At 34.9% G+C, this 18,208-nt stretch overlaps 1 protein-coding gene across 3 annotated transcripts in view; it reads left to right on the top strand.

Moving 5' to 3' along the window:
- LOC149787811 (uncharacterized) overlaps positions 1–18,208 on the top strand; it is a 47,339-nt gene that overhangs the window by 24,307 nt on the left and 4,824 nt on the right. The window contains exon 3 of one of the 3 annotated variants that reach the window (XM_089974017.1): positions 2,188–6,620. The exons of 1 other annotated variant lie outside the window; for it this stretch is intronic. In XM_089974017.1, coding sequence (XP_089830143.1) covers positions 2,188–2,390 — 203 coding nt within the window. In that variant the 3' untranslated portion in view covers positions 2,391–6,620. One more of the 3 variants, XM_089974019.1, reaches the window with a different exon arrangement.

Raw genomic sequence — 18,208 nt, 5'->3', positions numbered from 1 at the left:
ATTTTGAATATTTTCCTGTGACAAGGCAGCTAAAAGAATCAGTATGTGCCTCATGCATGTTTAAAGTTCACTATTTCTGAAACAAATTAGCAAAGTTTTCATCACCCCTCTACCATCTCGATGATTAGATATTTACCTCTGTAGCATCTGCGCTACTCACTAGCCATGGTTCTGATATAATAACCCCTAACCACACCTTGACTTATCAAGCAGATATTTCTGTGCTTCAGATCAGTGAATTGCACTGGATGCAGCAGCAAGCCACCACATTCAGTAAAAATTGAGTTGTTCAAATTTGAACACAGTTCCTACATGATCAAGACAAGGTGAGCAAACAACTCAAATGGACTGATAATTAGTTGATTTTCCACTGCCTGCCCATGTTTGTTTCAATATTTTATTCAAATACACCTGCAAATGGCTTCCTTCTGGTACATAGTCATACTTTCGATGTTAAACTTACAAAATATCTTTTTTAAGTCAATTGCCTCAACCATTTTCGGCCGATATACAATGCACCGCTGTTATTAGTTAGGTGGCATTAGATGCTAAGGGAAGCAACTCATGAAATCTAATAGATGTCGCTAGGACAAAGCACTAAAATATCTGTTTGATCCACCAATTTGTAGGCAGAGTTATCGTATTTGAACCTTGGCGAGTGAAGATGCCTCTGTAGCAAACAAGTTGGCATTTCATTTGCAGTCCAATTTGTGCATTTGATCTCCAGTGCTAGTCTAACTGTGACAGGCAATCACCAGACATGCCAACCCATTTTCAAACCTGACTCAGAGTAAATGTAAATCACATTACAGATTTAGCTTCTGTTTGAATTTATAAATGCTAGGCTTAAAAATTAGGGAGGTGTCAAATTTCGAAACCTATCCAGTGAGACCTCAGAACAGTTTGTTTCGTTTCTTTCTTCCCAGTTTGCTTTGGTAATTCATATTATGTGATCTGTTTCGTGCCAATAGTCTGAAAGCTTCAATTTGCTGGATGGTTTCTTATATTAAAAAAAAATAGAGTTTCTGTTTACTTGCAAACTATAATCGTCAGTGTTTCTATCAACCTTTCATGTGTACCATGACTTTAAAATGTTGTACAGTGATTTTAAGTCCATCCTGAAGGCTATATGGAATCAAATTTAACTAAATTCATCATTTTAAGGAAGAAAAAAACAAAACATGTGCTGCATGTTTTAAAGATACAAATATCCATACAAAAAATTGAGAGAGATGAGAATGGAGACATGCAGTGTGATAAACAGGGATCTGACCTTTGCCATGTGGAAACGATTTTGGAAAAGGATCTTTTGGCAAAGTTGAGAAAAGACAGAAGCAGTTTGGAGGACAATTAAAAGAATACACAGAGCTGTGTACAGGAAATAGTGTTTTATAACTGTACATATACATGTTTTGTAATGTTTTCAAATGATTTTATCAGAATTCTGGCTTCCATGTGGGATTTTTTTTATTACTGTGGTAAGTGTCAGGAATTTTTCAGTAGAATCACAAATGTTTTACCCTTTTGTCCCAGATTTCTCTGGTTGGCAATGGGCATCTCTGGTGTTAATAAGTATATGTTATCATTTGCAAGGCTGCTTGTCATCCTACGATTTTCAGAAGTGCACTTGTTTCCTGTCTGCACTTTACATAAATTTCTCATGTTCTCTAAATTTCTTCTCATTTTTGAGTGGATTTCATGTTTAGAGTGCTGTCCATATCATACCTATTGTATACATAGTAAATTGTTGGGTTCATTATCAACACTCACTAATATCATCATGATGTCTTTAATGGTATCATATAGTGTAAGCTTTATCATCTCACTTAAGTTAGTTTTTAGATTGCAACTTATACAACAGTTACACATAGCAAATTTATGTCCTATAAGTGTTGGCCATTTAATTGGGGGGTGGGTAGGACCATGATTTTCTTTTGAGTTGAAATATTTTCTTTTCTTTTTTTTCAAGATAATATCTTTTTTCCAGATAATATCAGGGATATAATATGGTGTTATTTTGCTATAAATCAGAGCAAAATATTTTTCAAACTACTGACAGTAAGAAAGAAAACAAAAGAAGTTCCAGGCCCATGCCCCAGAACATTGAATTGTTGGTCCTTAATATAATTGCATTATACCATGGTACATGTGGTACGAAGCTCTAATTATTATTATTGAATGTTGCAGAGACGGTGACAATAACACGAACTTGCATAAAAAGAGATGGTTGGGGTGAGTTTTGTCAAGCAATAGAAAGTGATGGTGCTTTTCTGATTCGGTGTTTCTGTAAAACTGATGGATGCAATGGTGGACTGACCTTTCTGCCCAGCTTTATTGTGCTTTTTATGGCTTGTTCTTTTGTTATTTATTTCCATCAGCATGTAGCATAATTTTTTTGAATTAGAGATTTTATTGAAAGCATCAAGGGTTTTAGAATGTATTAAAATAGGTTTTTTCATCTAAATAATTTTATATACTGAAAACAGGAAAGATACTTTTTAAATAGAGTAGCACCTGTCTTTAAAGGCAACCCCTTCTGTCAAAAAATAATCGTCTCTCATAACAGTCAGCATAGAGCAAGATATTCTACAATGCATATATCATGCCACACCTAGAATATTGTTGTTCTATATGGGGTAATAGTGGTATAGAAAATCGGGAAAGATTAATGAAATTTCTAAAAAAAGCTGGAGTTATTCTTGATGCTGATTTAGATACGCCATCAACTAATCTTTTTAAAACCCGAACATGGCTTCCATTTCATCAGAGAACTCAGTTTCAGGAGGGTTTGCTAGTCTATAAATCCTTACATGGCTTGGCTTCTGATTATCTTAAATGTACTTTTAAGTTTGTTAAAAATGTACGTAAGTATGAACTAAGATCCATCTCAAGCAACAATTTGTATTTACCTAAACCAAATTCAGAGTTTTATAAGAACAGTTTTGTTTTTTCTGGAGCCAAATTATGGAATTCCATGGCACCGCATATAAAGTCAGCTGACTCACTCAACATCTACAGAATCGGTCATTTGTATGATTATGTTTGATTCAGTTGTACTACTTTTTACACTATTGTTATCATGTACTCACCTATAATGTTTTACACATGTTCACTTTACTATTTGTTTGAATCCTGTATGTACTTGTCCATGAAGCCTTTTGCATATTTTATTGTAGCAGTAGATAAATTGTCTAGTTTTTTTAACAGCATTTGTTGTCTAAAGACACCTCATCTTGTAAAATATTGTGCATTATATATATATATATATATATATATATATATATATATATATATATATATATATATATATATATATATATATATGTGTGTGTGTGTGTGTGTGTGTACACATTGTAAAAGGCCTTATGTAAATTTGGTCAGTTTACAAAATGAGTTTCTTTAAATAATGTCATTGTTATTATTATTATTATTATTATTATTATCATAAATTAAAATGTATACCTAGTTACCATATATTCTCAATCATCAGCTCTTTTACAACAAATTATAAATGTTCTTTCTTAATATAACATATGTAAAGGACGATTTAGTGTTTTCTTTCACTAAACTTGAGTATGTTGTTTTTGGACATGTTTCGGTTTAAGAAAGTTTGACAGCAGTTCTGTTTTTTTATTGTATGCCCTGGCTGTATGATATGAATCTTTTAGGGTTTTTCCTTTTTTCACAAATACCATAATCTGGTTAATATATACATTATGCAATGATAAATATTTATGCAAATTTCATGAGGTTAAGCCTATAATCACAATGACAATGTTATGAACAATGAAACTGTTATGTCAGTTCACAGAGTTAGCTCCCTTTATCTATGATGTGTAGTTCTTTGGCAGTTGCTATTATGGTGGATAAATCAAACATATGGAAACCATTTTCAAGACCAGTTTAATCCACAGGGTTACAAAGTAACAAGATACAATTTCCTGATTTTCTGGTGGGATTTAAACAGCCACTTGTTTGCATTCTTGGATTGACACATGAACCTTTTAAAGAATAATTTCATGCAATTGTAACCAAAAAAGGAGCACATGCTTATTAAAAGCTTGTTTACATATTAATTCAGATATGGTGTTTCATTCATGTAGATCTACAATTTTATTATATAAACAGCAATCAAATTATATATATATATAGGAACATGTTTGTTATTGTCCACATTTGTAAATAAATCAGAAACACCATTAGTCAGAGCTACATACATGTATATATGCTATTTCTATAACATTATTTTCATGGTAATATTTCATAACTTTTTAATTTTTGACATGATGCTTGCAGACTTAATTTGTCAAATGATTTGTAGTTACGGTACCTTATATACTGACATATAAGCTCAACTGTAAACGACATTTACCTGGATCAGGGTCTGTTATTTGCCCTACTGATCACTCCTAACAAATCACATTATGCAATGGCAGATCTGGGTCTGTGCAGTTTTCACTTAAAATTGACTTGTATGTAAGTTTATCAGGTAATACAGTGAATTAAGTGATCTTAAAAGAAAGATTTCTTTGGATGTTTTTAATTTAAAGGGAAAGTCCATACCAATTTTCATGTTCTATTATTTAAAAGGTATTCACTTCTTAAACATGGAAATGTAAATGAAGTTGAAATAAACTAGTGTTCGTGGAAATATTTTAGTTAGACTGCCATGAGTTTATCACAGCCATATTGCAGATTTAAATATATGTTTGATACAAGAGCATCAGGATTTTCAAATGGTTAATTGCATCACAAGGTTAGTTTGTTTTCAAATGCATATCAGTGGAAAATATTTTTATAAAATCACAAATTAAACGGTGCCATGCCTCAAATTAAGTTTGCTTTTAATTGACTTGTGCCTTATTTCTGCAAATTAGCACTTGAATTTGTGATGATTACCAACTTGAGTGAAAAGTAAAAAAAAAAGATGTGATTGTCAGAGCTTTAACTTTCATTGTGGACAACAGTGACAGTGATGATAGAGTACTTTTAGGTCATTTTGTGGGTTATAATTGTGACATTTTTGGTGTAGAAATTGTATAAACATGTCAACTACAAAATGTGTGTAATAAACAAAAATGCAAACTGCATTTCATTTGTAAGTTTGATATGCTTGCATATTGCTAAGATACTTTAAACACTCTTTCAGAATTCCTGAGATTTAAATAGAAATGTAAATTGTAATCAGTTATGATTCTTGAATTGCCATGCTCCTCCTATCTACCACCACTATTTAGTCAGTTGTGTTAATTAAAATCCTAATGAACCATTGAAAAATTTAACTACAGGCAAAGTGTGAACTGGTGTTTCCTGGAGTACCAAGTTTGTTCAGTCTGAGGTAGCCCGATTCTAATATGGGCAGACACCTAGATTGTGTTCAGTAGTGTTGAGAATATCTTCAGATGATGAATATTGGAGATTGGTTCATCAGAACAGGTCAACTATCAGTTTTTTGTACATTTGGAGAGATTTTTTATCCTTTTCTCATGGATGACCAAAGTCATTTTCACATACTTGTCAAAGTTGGTTGTGACCAGCAATGTTGAATGGTCTACCAGTACATTTATGTCTATGTTGGTTGTTCTTGAATTGTACACAACAAAGACAATTTACCTGAAAGCCCTTATTTGTATTCTTTATTTATCCATTATGATTTCATCCTCAAAAAATTAACGCTTTTTGGTGTATTTGTCATCGGACAAATATTTAGAACTTGTTTTATTGTAAAATGCAGAAGGCTAACTGGAAGTTTCTATTGAATTAACTTTTCATGGAAATTGTTTGGTTTGTAATCAAATTAAAAAAGAAAACAACAAAATATAAGAAGAAATAATTTACATAGCTTGTTATCAAGTATAGAAAATCAAAAATGGAATGTTTAATTACTTTGTTTTTCCTACCTGTCATTGATTATTTGGTTGAACCATTGCATTTAATATATATAGAAGCGCTAAAGGATGCAAAAGAGATCATTAAGCTATGTATATATAGATATCTTAGAAAACATTATAACTTTGGCAATTTGCGAATAGCTTTTTTGAAATTTTATAGCTAATATAAATATACCATATATACTGACTTATAAGTAGTGTGTAAGTTTGTTACAGTTAGATGGTTAAATTATGCACTGGAAATGCTTAAATGCAGTTGCTTTCTGAGGTTCCATCCCACAGATCCTTTACCTACCTGTTATGCCCCACGTATATATTTGGGTCTCTGGCTAATATCTCCTGAATCTTAGTGTGCATTTATATAATGATAGAGTTTATGTCACACAAAATAACGGTCTTTGCCAGACTGCTTTATTTATAGAGTGCACGGGGAACAACATTTTACCTCAGCTATATTCTTGACTGATCATTTCCTTGAAATTATACTTGACTGATCATTTTCTTATTTCATACATAAGAAAGACTAGTATTGATGAATGTATGCATTTGGTGGGATCTTGTCTTTTTATGCTCATAATGGGAAGATTCATTTGTAAATTATGGATCTAATAATGCTTTTGTGTATTCAGTATACATTTATTATTTGTATAGAATCATGTTTGTATGTCTCAGCTATTTTTATATTGTTTGAATATATCATGAAATAAATATTGTACCAAAAATTAAAAATCATTTCATTTGTCGTATATACGTGTCTGTCTTATACCAGAAATTGTGTTGGGATAGAGACTGGAAATTACACTGCTGAGTATAGGAATATTTTACTCTGAGCTCTTTATATTCCTCACCACAAAACTGGTAGGCATACAGGTGTTGTATATATACACTTGTAAGTTAAATCCAACTGCCTGATGTGCCAGCAGTGCTGGGTCTATGCAGTTTGTTAAGAGTGATCAATAGAAAAAACAATATATACTGATTTACAGGCCCATATGTAATTTTCATATCAGGGCTTTGGTTCTTTGCAGTTATATCGACTTGTACAACAGTATATTTGGTAGTAATTACCCTGTTCCACACCTTGTTTATGTTTTGCATTTAGGTCAGTTTTAGACACTGCAGTGGGTACATCTGTGTATTTAAAAAAATATATTTCTGGTATCTCCTTTTATGTCTGTTTGTCCAAAGCAGTCTTTTCTTTTACAACTTTTGTCTACCATTTCTATTCCTTGGCTTTTCTTTATTTTCTGAGATTTCCATGCATGGACACATTGTTAATGCTGTGGGCTTAATGCCATATTTCATCACATGATTGGCTATGCATGGAGGCCAGTATATCAGAAGGAGGAATACACCTGGAAGCTACTGGGAAGCTTTGTCACATACCCCAAAACTCAAGCCTGCACAGGGGCCCCGAGTGGCCGAGTGGTGTAAAGCGCTGTCCGTTACGGATCACTTCCATCTCACCTCTGTTGGCGTGGGTTCGAGTCCAGGATTCAGCCAATGTGGGTATGTGAGAAAGCTTGCCAGTAGCTTCTCGTGGGTCAGTAGTTCTTCTCGGGGTTTTCCCGGGTTCTTCCTCCACCATTAATATTGGCCGCCATGCATAGCCTATTTTGTGCTGAAAAATGGCGTTAAACCCAACAACAACAACAAGCCTGCACAGACAGAGGTGAGACATCAGTGATCTGTAAAGGCGAGAGCCTAATAGACCACACAGCCACTTAGGACCCCTATTAGCAAGTAAGTAAGTAATGAAAATAAAATGATAAGCAAAAAATTCCATCCTTTGTGATCAATTTTCTACCTTATTATTCCTTGTCTAAACAATCTTGCTTTCTCTATTGTTGTTTAACCCACAAACTGTGTATCTATCTCTCAATTCTCTTTGTATACGCCTACCGTTAAGGTGGAGTGTATTGTGTTTAACTGTTTGTCGTTCAGCTAGAATTACCGCAATTTGTGGATGGCTTGCACTTGGGAAAAGGAAGAACCATATCAAATGTGAGCTTAAAAACTCAAAAGTCCAAGTCATTGTGACTGAAATAACAGAATGGTTTCTGCATAATGGCTCCAGTTCTACACCATCTACAGTTGTCATACTTTGCAGAAGGTTGCATATGAGGTAAGAAGGAACCATAAATCAATTTTAATAGACATTGTTGATGGCTTGTATTTGGGGTAAGAAAGATGTATAGCCATCTTTGAGCTAATTTACAAACGTTCAAGGTGGCCGTGGCAAAAGTAAATTTGTTGCTGCACATTGACATTACAGATATGTTCTCTCTCTCTGTCTGTCTGTCTCTCTCTCAAATGCTAAACAGATATGTCATTATTGTCGGGCAGTTTCAAGAAGTAGTCGTAGCTACTATACAATATTTATGCATTCTTTAATGTATCCAGCCCTCATAGCATGATAGAGTTTGGATGCATGTAATGCTGACATTGAAATGAAGTACTGTCCTTAGTAAACCACTTGTTGTTTGGTCCTGTAGTATGTTTTTTCTTCTTTAGATAATACATTGTTTGGCTCATTTGCCTCATATCATCAATAGACCATTTTACAGCACTAATCTGACTAAACAATGACAGTAATTTAGGTCTTTTAAGTTGTCAACATGGACACAACTGTGGATTTTTTATCATATCAGTTGCTCCCCATTTTGAAAGCTGTGGCACTGCTCCCCTGGTGATGTTGATAATGCCTCACCCTGCACAATTTAACTTCATATTTATCCCAGTTTTTAATTGTTGTTTTCCATTGAATTTTGATGATGGTGATGGAACCTGATTTCTTTTATATTTTTATTGAATTTTAAACTTTCACAAAAATTAACTGAATAAATTGCACAGGAATATGTATCATGCCCATTTCAGTCCAATTTATAAAAAAAAAAAAAAAACAATTTGCAAAGTATAAAGGGATATATTTAGCATTTAAGACCTGTAGGCTATATTTTCAGGTCAATTTTGTTTGTCCAGTATTTGGCAATGACAAATGCAATTAAAAAAAGAAACCCAAAATCTGAAAATTTCTAAATTCTACAGGCACTTAAGTAAAACAGATTATTATATATGTGGACTTTAATCTTGCCATTGTTTTGTGATCGAATGGTGGGTTTGAATGTGACGTCTGGGATTCTGAGAAAGATTCAATGATATTCCAAAACATGTTTTTGTCGGAAAAGGTCCATATGAATAATATAACAAGAAAAGATGTATGAGGATAAACAGCAAAGTATTGTGATATGTGTTATGACTACATGGTCTTAAACTAACAAATAGAGAGAGAGAGAGCAAACCTAAGCATGTGTGTGATTTATATTTTTACCTTTGCTTTAAAAAAATTCAGTCATATTGCTACGATGTTTGCAGCGTGGCACTTTATAGTGATGTCTAGCACTGGGGCATCATGCTGCAGACATGTAGCATTATGCTCCACCTGGTCACATTATCCTGACACCAGGCCAACCAGTCCTAACACTAACCTCTTAACGCTGCGCGCCCAGCAAGGGAGTTGTTGATATCATTTTTATAAGTCTTTTGTGTGACTCAGCCGGGGTTTGAACCACTCGACCTCCCGCATCCAAGGCAGTCACTCTAACCCAAAGGTCACCATAGCGGTAGTTAAACAAAGAAGTTTTTAAATTCAACAAGCAGCAGAGAGGGCGAACAACCGCTAATTGATTCACTCGTTATTCATAAAATATAAGCCTTCCTTGAAATCGGCAAAAAAGGTTCACAATGATTGAAGCGAAGGATTTACCAATTCGAGTGCCAAGAGAGGGCGAACAACCTCTAATTGACTCACTCGTTATTTGCAAAAATAAGCCTTCCTGGAAATCGCAAAAAAGTGTTCGAATGGAAAATCGTAAAGAAAAAAGGATTTACCAATCGAGTGCCGAGTAGGAGACTTCACCTTCATTGCTGCTATTAATTAAAAATTGTATTAAGACTGACTTGGTATCTTGACGTTGGGTCATGTAAATTTATCGTTATAAATCCATGTGGGGTAGAACATGCATGACTAAATTTTGAAAACAATTATAATCCATATCTCCGCTGCAATAAGTCCGATGAATATTTTGCAATATACAATATATTACAATTATTCCTGATCACTTTAGGTATTTGTGTGTACCATTGAGTAACATAAATCAGATCTGTGTTTTTATGTCTTCTTCGAGAAAATATTCTAGCTGGATTGACTGTTAATTCAGCATCACATCATTGTACACAACTAAATTATTAATAAACCCATCAGTATCATATACAGATGGCACTTCATCGATATCAGTAATAAATTCAATAACATCATCATTGCGCTCATCCAGCAACTTCGCATTTTCATTAAAGTCTTTCAATACATCTCTGATCATCAACTGACAGTACAACTAGGTACAACTTATCCCATTTGAGCCACCTCATTATCAAATTAAGTAATAGTTGCGTTTTACCAGACCCAGATGGACCTATGATAATCATTCACACAGAATTTGGTAACGCAACATGATGCTTGATCGGTTCTTGTTTTTCTGTCGCTGAAAAATCAATTACATCCATATAATTATAATATGATTTATATTGTGTGAAATGCAGGATGAGTAACCCCACAGGTGAACTAACAACTATTAAACAAAAATAACAGGTCAGCAGTTACAGGTAAGTGTGAATGATGTGCTACAAAGAAATTTAAGTTTATTCCCTTTTAACTAGTCGGTTTTTAAAAAAGTGAGGAGGTGATATTGCCGCCCAGTTAGCCAAACTACCAGGAACACCATGGGCTAAGTACCCAGGAGAAAATATCTTCAAGGATATAATTACTGTGGCCCTGAAACTCGACTTGATATCAGACTTGATAATCAAGACCAACCAAAACCAGGTGAATATCCGATAAATGCTATTGATAAAGCGTGTCATGCTCATGATGTAGCTTATAAAAGTAAAGATCTTCAGCAGCGGCATATCGCAGATGTGTAATTAATTCATGCGCTAAATTCCACAAAAAATAAATTTTTTAAAGAATCATTAGCTAATTGGTTGGTGAGATCTGCAATGAAGGGTAAGCTTGTGTTGGGAAATGGTAAATAATCAACCGATTATTATCATAATGGAGTTGATTTATTATTCTCCAAGTGGATACTGGAAAGGTAGAGCAGCAATTAGTAAACTGGGTGAAGCAGCAGGGGTCAGACGTTCTACTGCTGAAAAATGGATAGCCCGACAGGCAACATGGCAAATTTAACTACCACCGCCTAAAACAATTCAGTACGCGCATTTTGATGTCAGCGTCCCTATTGAAGTTCATCAGGGTGATATTTTATTTTTACCACATGATACTAGATGCCAATTTACGTACAAATATGCGCTGTCGATGTTGCAAGTAGATATAAAGAAGCAGAGCCATTATCAACAAAGACAGCTGCTGAAGTAGCTTCTGCGTTTAAACGAAATTATCAACGAGGACTCGGACCACGAGATGGTCTGCGATGGACACAGCTGCTGCAGGTTGATCCTGTCAAAGAATTTCAGGGGGCATTATCATTGCTGATGAAGCAATGCAATGTCAAAATATGACGAGGACACACTGCAATTCACCGCGATCAGGCAATTTTTGAGTGATTTAATTGAACACTTGCTGAGCGGTTATTTGGATATCAATACGCGAAGAAAATCATTCAAGGCAAAAGATCTCGCGAGTGGGTTGCAAGATTACCGAATGTAATAGCTGCATTAAATAATGAAATTACTTGAACAATTAACATGAAACCTATTAACGCGATCACATGCGCGCATATACCAGTACAACGACGTGATTTTTCAGTACAGCCAATGCTGGGTAATGTGACTGAGAAATATTTAGATGAACCCGGTGAACTTGAAGGTGGTAAAAAAATGCAACTGATTCTGTCTAGAGTATTACGACACACAAAATTTCCAGCTTGGTAAGATCCACGTGTAGACCTGCAATCTACAGATTATATTCAACTACTCCACAACGTGGATTTACATGTGAATAATTACAAGTAATTCCCGAAGACACGCAATTATCACCGTGATCATTAAATAACGCCGTTTCGTCGATTACACTCGAGACAGGTCAACATCACATTTTCACGTGTATGACCACGACTACTATCATTTCAATCTACAGTAAATTGTCTTAGATTATTACTCGAGCACTGCCACAACATTACACAATTACAGCTTGCACAATGATTATTCTGCTTCTGCTTCAGCGCGTTGATAAATTCAACATCTAGATAAAAGTCGCGTTTTTTTTCTCCTCACTTTGTTTATAACTGGCTAATTTTTTTCTTACTATATTGCTGTCAATAACATCATTAATGGTTCCTGTAGCGTCCATTACAATTCTCCGCAGCTGAGATATTCTTCAGACTCGAGACACTGCCAAATAAACCAAATTTGACCATTCGATACGATCATCTACAGTCAAAACCCCATGAAATGAGTGAATTGTCATTGCATATCATAATGTCCACGGGGATTTATACGCGTGCAATGCATCCTCAACAACACTGACATAGACCAAAAGAACATAATTTAATACGAGATTTTGTTTCCTTGACTGTCCTGGTATACCAGCGTTGATATTCTGTCATGTTTTAGCTGGTCTATAACACAATGGCACACGTAACGCTGAAAACTTTTCTTTATGCTTTTCAAGTAACCACCGTTGAAGTGTATCACGAACCAGCTTTCTACTCGCCACTATCAAATCATTTGATCTCCACGTTTGAAGTTTCTGAAATTATTTTACACATTATTTCACACTGAATTTTATTCGGTTGTAGTCTGATTAATTTTTAAAAAATTCTCTTAATTCTGCATCAAGGGATCTGTGATCATCAGTTACCTTCGAATAATAATCTACAAAATTCTTTAGCCATTCGTGTGGAGATGGTCCAACAAATGGTGGTGGTTGACCGTGATCACCGCACATTATCACAGCTGTATTTTTCAATAACAGCCAATCGAGAAACAATTTTAATAAATCTTTAGATACTGTGCACACTTCATCCCAGATAATAATTTTCGGATTATATTTCTCTCCCAGTCGGTCAGGAGTCCATGTATCTCCGTTGTATCTGAAAAAGCTGTGATAAGTACATGATTGCACTCCTCATTTCATTTCTCTTGCAAGTCTGTGTGTTGGTGTTAGCACAGTCATGTCATTTGTATTATGTCAAAATAATTCGATCACCCAAGTTGTCTTACCAGAACCCCCCGGTCCATTTAGATAACCAGTCTTGTGTCTGGATACTGGATCATACACATATGCCGCAGACGATAATTCTGACATTTGATTATTTTTGTAATAATTATCTTCGATTGTAACATCCGCAGATTCATCATAACATTAAAACTTTTCATCTTTTATTCTCCATGAACCCCATGACTCATTAATATCTGTAAAACGAGTTACCAATGATGTATATTTTTTATTGATATAAAATGAATCTGTTGCAACTCTAACTGCGGTGTCAGGAAATCTATTTATAATTTGATAATAAATTTATAGAAACATAAGCGAGCATTGAGGATCTTAGATGTGTATATTGCGGTGATTCGCCATTGATATAACTAACAATTGTGCCTACCCGTTTTACGTTTGACAGGTAAGCATCTTCTCGATCAGAATATATATTTTTCGATGTTGCATCAGCGATTATAAAATCATTCAACATCATCTAGAATTAATCGTGCATAATGTCGTTTATGATCATATGCACCACCTGGAGTGAATTTACGGATTATTTTTCTACCGATATTCTTTGCGATGCTTTCTTCGGTGGTATTTTTCGCGAAAATATCTTATCGCGCATCGAAGTCGTCAAGGTCAGTATGAAAAGGGAGCAGTTTTGGTGATGGTAACCAAACATCAGTTTGTTTCTGATATGATATAGTCGCTTCACTGACCGTTGGCGATATCAGTATTGCACTATCAAGTATGTATCATAATAATACTATTGGTACCCAGCGTTTTTCTGAAAAATATCTGCCAAACCAAACATAACAGAGCAGATGAAGACCTTTTAGCGAATTCGAATGATAGAACACAAGCAAATCCTGTCATGTCAAAATCAGGTCCATTAACTGCCATTCTGTTCATCTCATGCGTGGGGTGTCCAAATCTTTTAAAATACTTGGCGCACTCACCCATTCCAAGAAAGCTTCGCGGATAACACGCGGCCATGTCAAATGAAATAACATTATTGCGGTTGTACTTGGTATTCCACAAACCGCCATGGCCATATTCACAACAACTTAACTGAACATCTTTAAGAAATTCAAATCGCGTTGGCTTCCATGAATTTCTCTCTCTGGCAGCGTGGGCAGCAACTGATGGAACTGTAAAACAATTTTTTAATAATTGCTCAGTATTCTCTGTTGAAAATTTATGCGCAAAATTTTTCATTTCTTCATGAAGAGATTCTTTACGACATATTTCACCGTTAGATCGTACAAATTGGTCATATTTTTTATCATCAGAACTTTAAAATATCCATACTGACACAGGATCGTTTTTACTTATTTCGTGAATAAAATCAAACATGTTTCTTCCAGAGTCTGAGTAAAATCTTATAGTTCAATCTCGTGGAAATATTGTGAATGCATTGGTCTACGCGTGTGCGTTATGATCAATAATTTCAATTGGTGTCCGTTTCCCCTTATTCTTTGATTCATATAAAACCTCTCCGGTTAATGTTTTTACTACTATTGGAAATTTTAATTTACTTTATAACTTGGCGACATCATTTATTGTGGCTCCAGTATCCTTAACCGATTTATTCCACTCATTTATTATGTTACGTCTTAAATCAGTTAACCCATTTCCATGCATCGCATTTGTAAAATGTTTGATTACTCCCTCGGCTACACAATTCAGCTTTAACTCTGTCAATGATGAAAATCTCATTGGTGCAAGATCATTAATGTTGGATCTATCATTTAGTTGATAAATTGCATAAACAATCGCTGTTACCGGATACGCTCGAACGTAATATGGTATATCAATTCCAGTCAGCATTCCTGGCTTGGAATTTTCACTTAACAGAGCGGTTTTACCATAACAATGACAGGGTCACGTTTATCACAGATAATCCACTCAGAGGAATCTGTTTCTGCTAGCACAATAAACTGTATTCTGATAAATATTTCTGATCGCTGAGATAATCGATTATCTTTTCCGCTCGCTTATCGTTCATTTTAGTATCAATAACTTCGTCGACACCTTTGTCGATGACTTAGCCAGCGTCGCGTACAATTTTGAATGTTGACCTTACGTGAGATGCCCCATCGTCACGAAATTCTTTTTTAGCACCCCTGATAATATTAATCAGATTAATTGTCGGATCAGTTAGAGTTCGCCTCCGCAAGTCAGGTGTTCTTCTGTCAAGATCGAATCTGGAAGTTTTCCAAGGCTCGATTGTAAATAATCTCTCAAACTCTTCCATATTATATTTAAGACAAGTATTTAAATAAAAAATATTATATATACGATGACTCAAATAAGAAATCAATGCAAGTGGTTGATGATAGGGTCTTCAACTACTTGTAAGAAATCCTGTGTGAAGGAATTATGCGGTCAACATTTGCAAAGTCTGAGGAGGGGGAGTCTTGGTCCACAGCCTTGTATAAGATGTGGTGCTGGAGTTAGAGGAAAAACACGGCTGTGTGCGTGTTGTGGTGGTAAACGATATAGAGAGTTAAAACGTTATTATGATAAAGAAAATAACACACCTGTCATTTATAAGGCTATAAGAACCTCTGAAGACTATAGCCAGATTTGAAGATAAGTTATAATTTAGACAAATGATATTATGTATAAATGGAGCAAAAAGAATTTCTTCAACATCCCATCATTAAAAATTATGAAGCATCTCGTGATGGTGTAGTAAGACACTGTCAGCGGAAAAAACCAGTCGGTGTAGTTGATAATGCTGGTTATCTTAGATTTACTATTGGAAAAAGAGGTATCACAATCACATATTTATATTCGAGGTTTTTTACTGAGAGATCAAAGACGGTCTTGCGATCGATCATATCAACAGCGACAAACTCGATAATTCCTTACAACATTTACAGGCTATCACACAAAGCGAGAATACTACACGTGGGGGGATGGGGGAAACATAAAGCTTAAGGCAGTTAAATCTTTCAGTATAGAGATTGGTAACGAAATAATATTTAAGTCAATGAACGCAGCTGCCAAGTATTTTGACATCTGTATGCCTTCCGTACAAAAAGTCGCAGATAAAGTGACCAAATCAGCTTTTTCAAACAAGTACAAAAATTGGATCTCATTTTGTTATGTTCAGGCAATGAACGGAGACAACTCTACCGAGGATATGTAACGCGGTTGACAGAGTAATCCTCTTTTCCTGTACTGATTGAAGCGCATCCTAGTTTCATTATCGTTATAGTTGAATACACATTATACCAAATCAATTGGGTTATTACAGTTTTTCAAAGGTAAATTATCATTCTTTCCTCTGTCCTTTCAGAATACCTGTAAGAAATAATTTTTGTGGTAACGGTTAACACTGAAGTAAAATAACTACGGACTATCTGGTATCAGTTCTATTTCAAGCACTAACAGTGATCTCCAATTACTTCCCGTAGACTTTTTATCAAGGACTGTCAGCACAGGCAGGTGTAATTCATTATTGGGATAAATAGTATTTTTTTTCTTCACAGACAATATGTATGTTTTACTTAATCCGTCCGGTTTTCTGGTTCTACATTTTTTCTGCGATTATAATTAAGAAAAATTAAGAATATATGTCATGCCTATCTTTGAATTTCCAAGTATCAGTCCAGCTTATTTACTATAGGACATGTTTTCTTTATTATGGTTTTCGCGAAACTCAACAGATCAACACATCTTCCCGCCATGTCGACACGTGGCGGGCGCCTTTGGCATCCTCCAGGGGTTGATTTTGGGGGATGGTGTGCAAAATCTGTTGAGCGTAGAAAATGACCCCGTGTATGTCTATACCGTCAATATGTACTGTACCGTCCTATATGTATTGTGCCAGCCTTACTATAGTATCTTATCGTAAATACTGTAAATATATTGTGCCGTCCTCCTTAGAATTAAATTAATTAAGATTAATTTGCTGTGCCGTCCTTAAGTAAGGTTTACTGTATTTTCTGACTCGCTAAGATACGGTGGCACCCTAGTAGTTCACATGGGTATTGTGCCATCCTCCTTAGAATTAAGTTAATTAAGATTTATGTGTTGTGCTGTCATTGGAAACACGCCCTCTTGAGTCTGTTAGACTGTTGTTTGACAGGTTAGGGGATCACATAGGGCGTTGTGTCGTCCGCCCTTAGAAAATTTAAGGAATTAAGATTTATGTGGTGTGACGTTCTCGAAAACACGCCCTCATGAGTCTGCTAGACTGTTGTTTGACAGGTTAGGGGCTTACATGATGGGCTCTGTTTCGTGTGCCCCTGAGTCTGGTAGGATGTCATATAGGTAGCCTAGAGGCTCATTTGTGACTATGTTGTCTTCGGTGTAAAAAAACCCCACCCCTCTGGACTTGCTAGGAAGTTATATGGGCACCCTAAGTGTTCATATGAGGGGTAAACTTTTTTTCTTATATATATATATATATATATATATATATATATATATATATATATATATATATATATATATATATATATATATATATATATATATATATATATATATATATATATATACTGTATAATGTATTACGAAAATATCGATGTTATTTCTGCTATTAAAAAATTTGAAAGCGACTGCATAAATATATCTGATGAACTAAATTCTGAAAAAAGGGAAGGAAGGTATATTGTACCGTCCGAGTACAAATTCGCAAATAAGATTCAGACAGCAATGTGTCAATCGCTAGCTACAATAAAAGAAAGTGAAGTAAAGGAATTTGTCTCTCTCTCTCTCTCGTGCAATCGAAAAAATTAGATCAGAATTATCTCGTGAATATGAAGCAATAAAGCAGTTAATGCTCGTGTGAGGCAACTAAGATAAATTGTCAAGTAATGAAAATGAAAGTTAGACTCTTTCGTGGAAATAGTCCATTTGTCAGTCCACCTTGACTGTCAAGGAGGAGAATTTTTTTTTGGTGCTGTTACCACTGACCAATTTGCGGTATAAAAAGGTGAAATCTGTCAGCTTTGCACGATTTTGACTATCTGTTACCTTGTCAGAATTAACAAATCAGTCGATGCACACGATTTTGACTACCTGTTACCTTGTCAGAATTAAGAGCAGCGACAGATTTTCAAAGAAAAAATTATATTTT

The sequence above is a fragment of the Sinohyriopsis cumingii genome, chromosome 11 (assembly GCF_028554795.1).
Source record: "Sinohyriopsis cumingii isolate HCF-2022 chromosome 11, ASM2855479v2, whole genome shotgun sequence".
Taxonomy (NCBI): Eukaryota; Metazoa; Mollusca; class Bivalvia; order Unionida; family Unionidae; genus Sinohyriopsis; species Sinohyriopsis cumingii.
The sequence above is the reverse complement of the archived record's forward strand: the minus strand, read 5'-3'. Positions and strand labels throughout refer to the sequence as shown.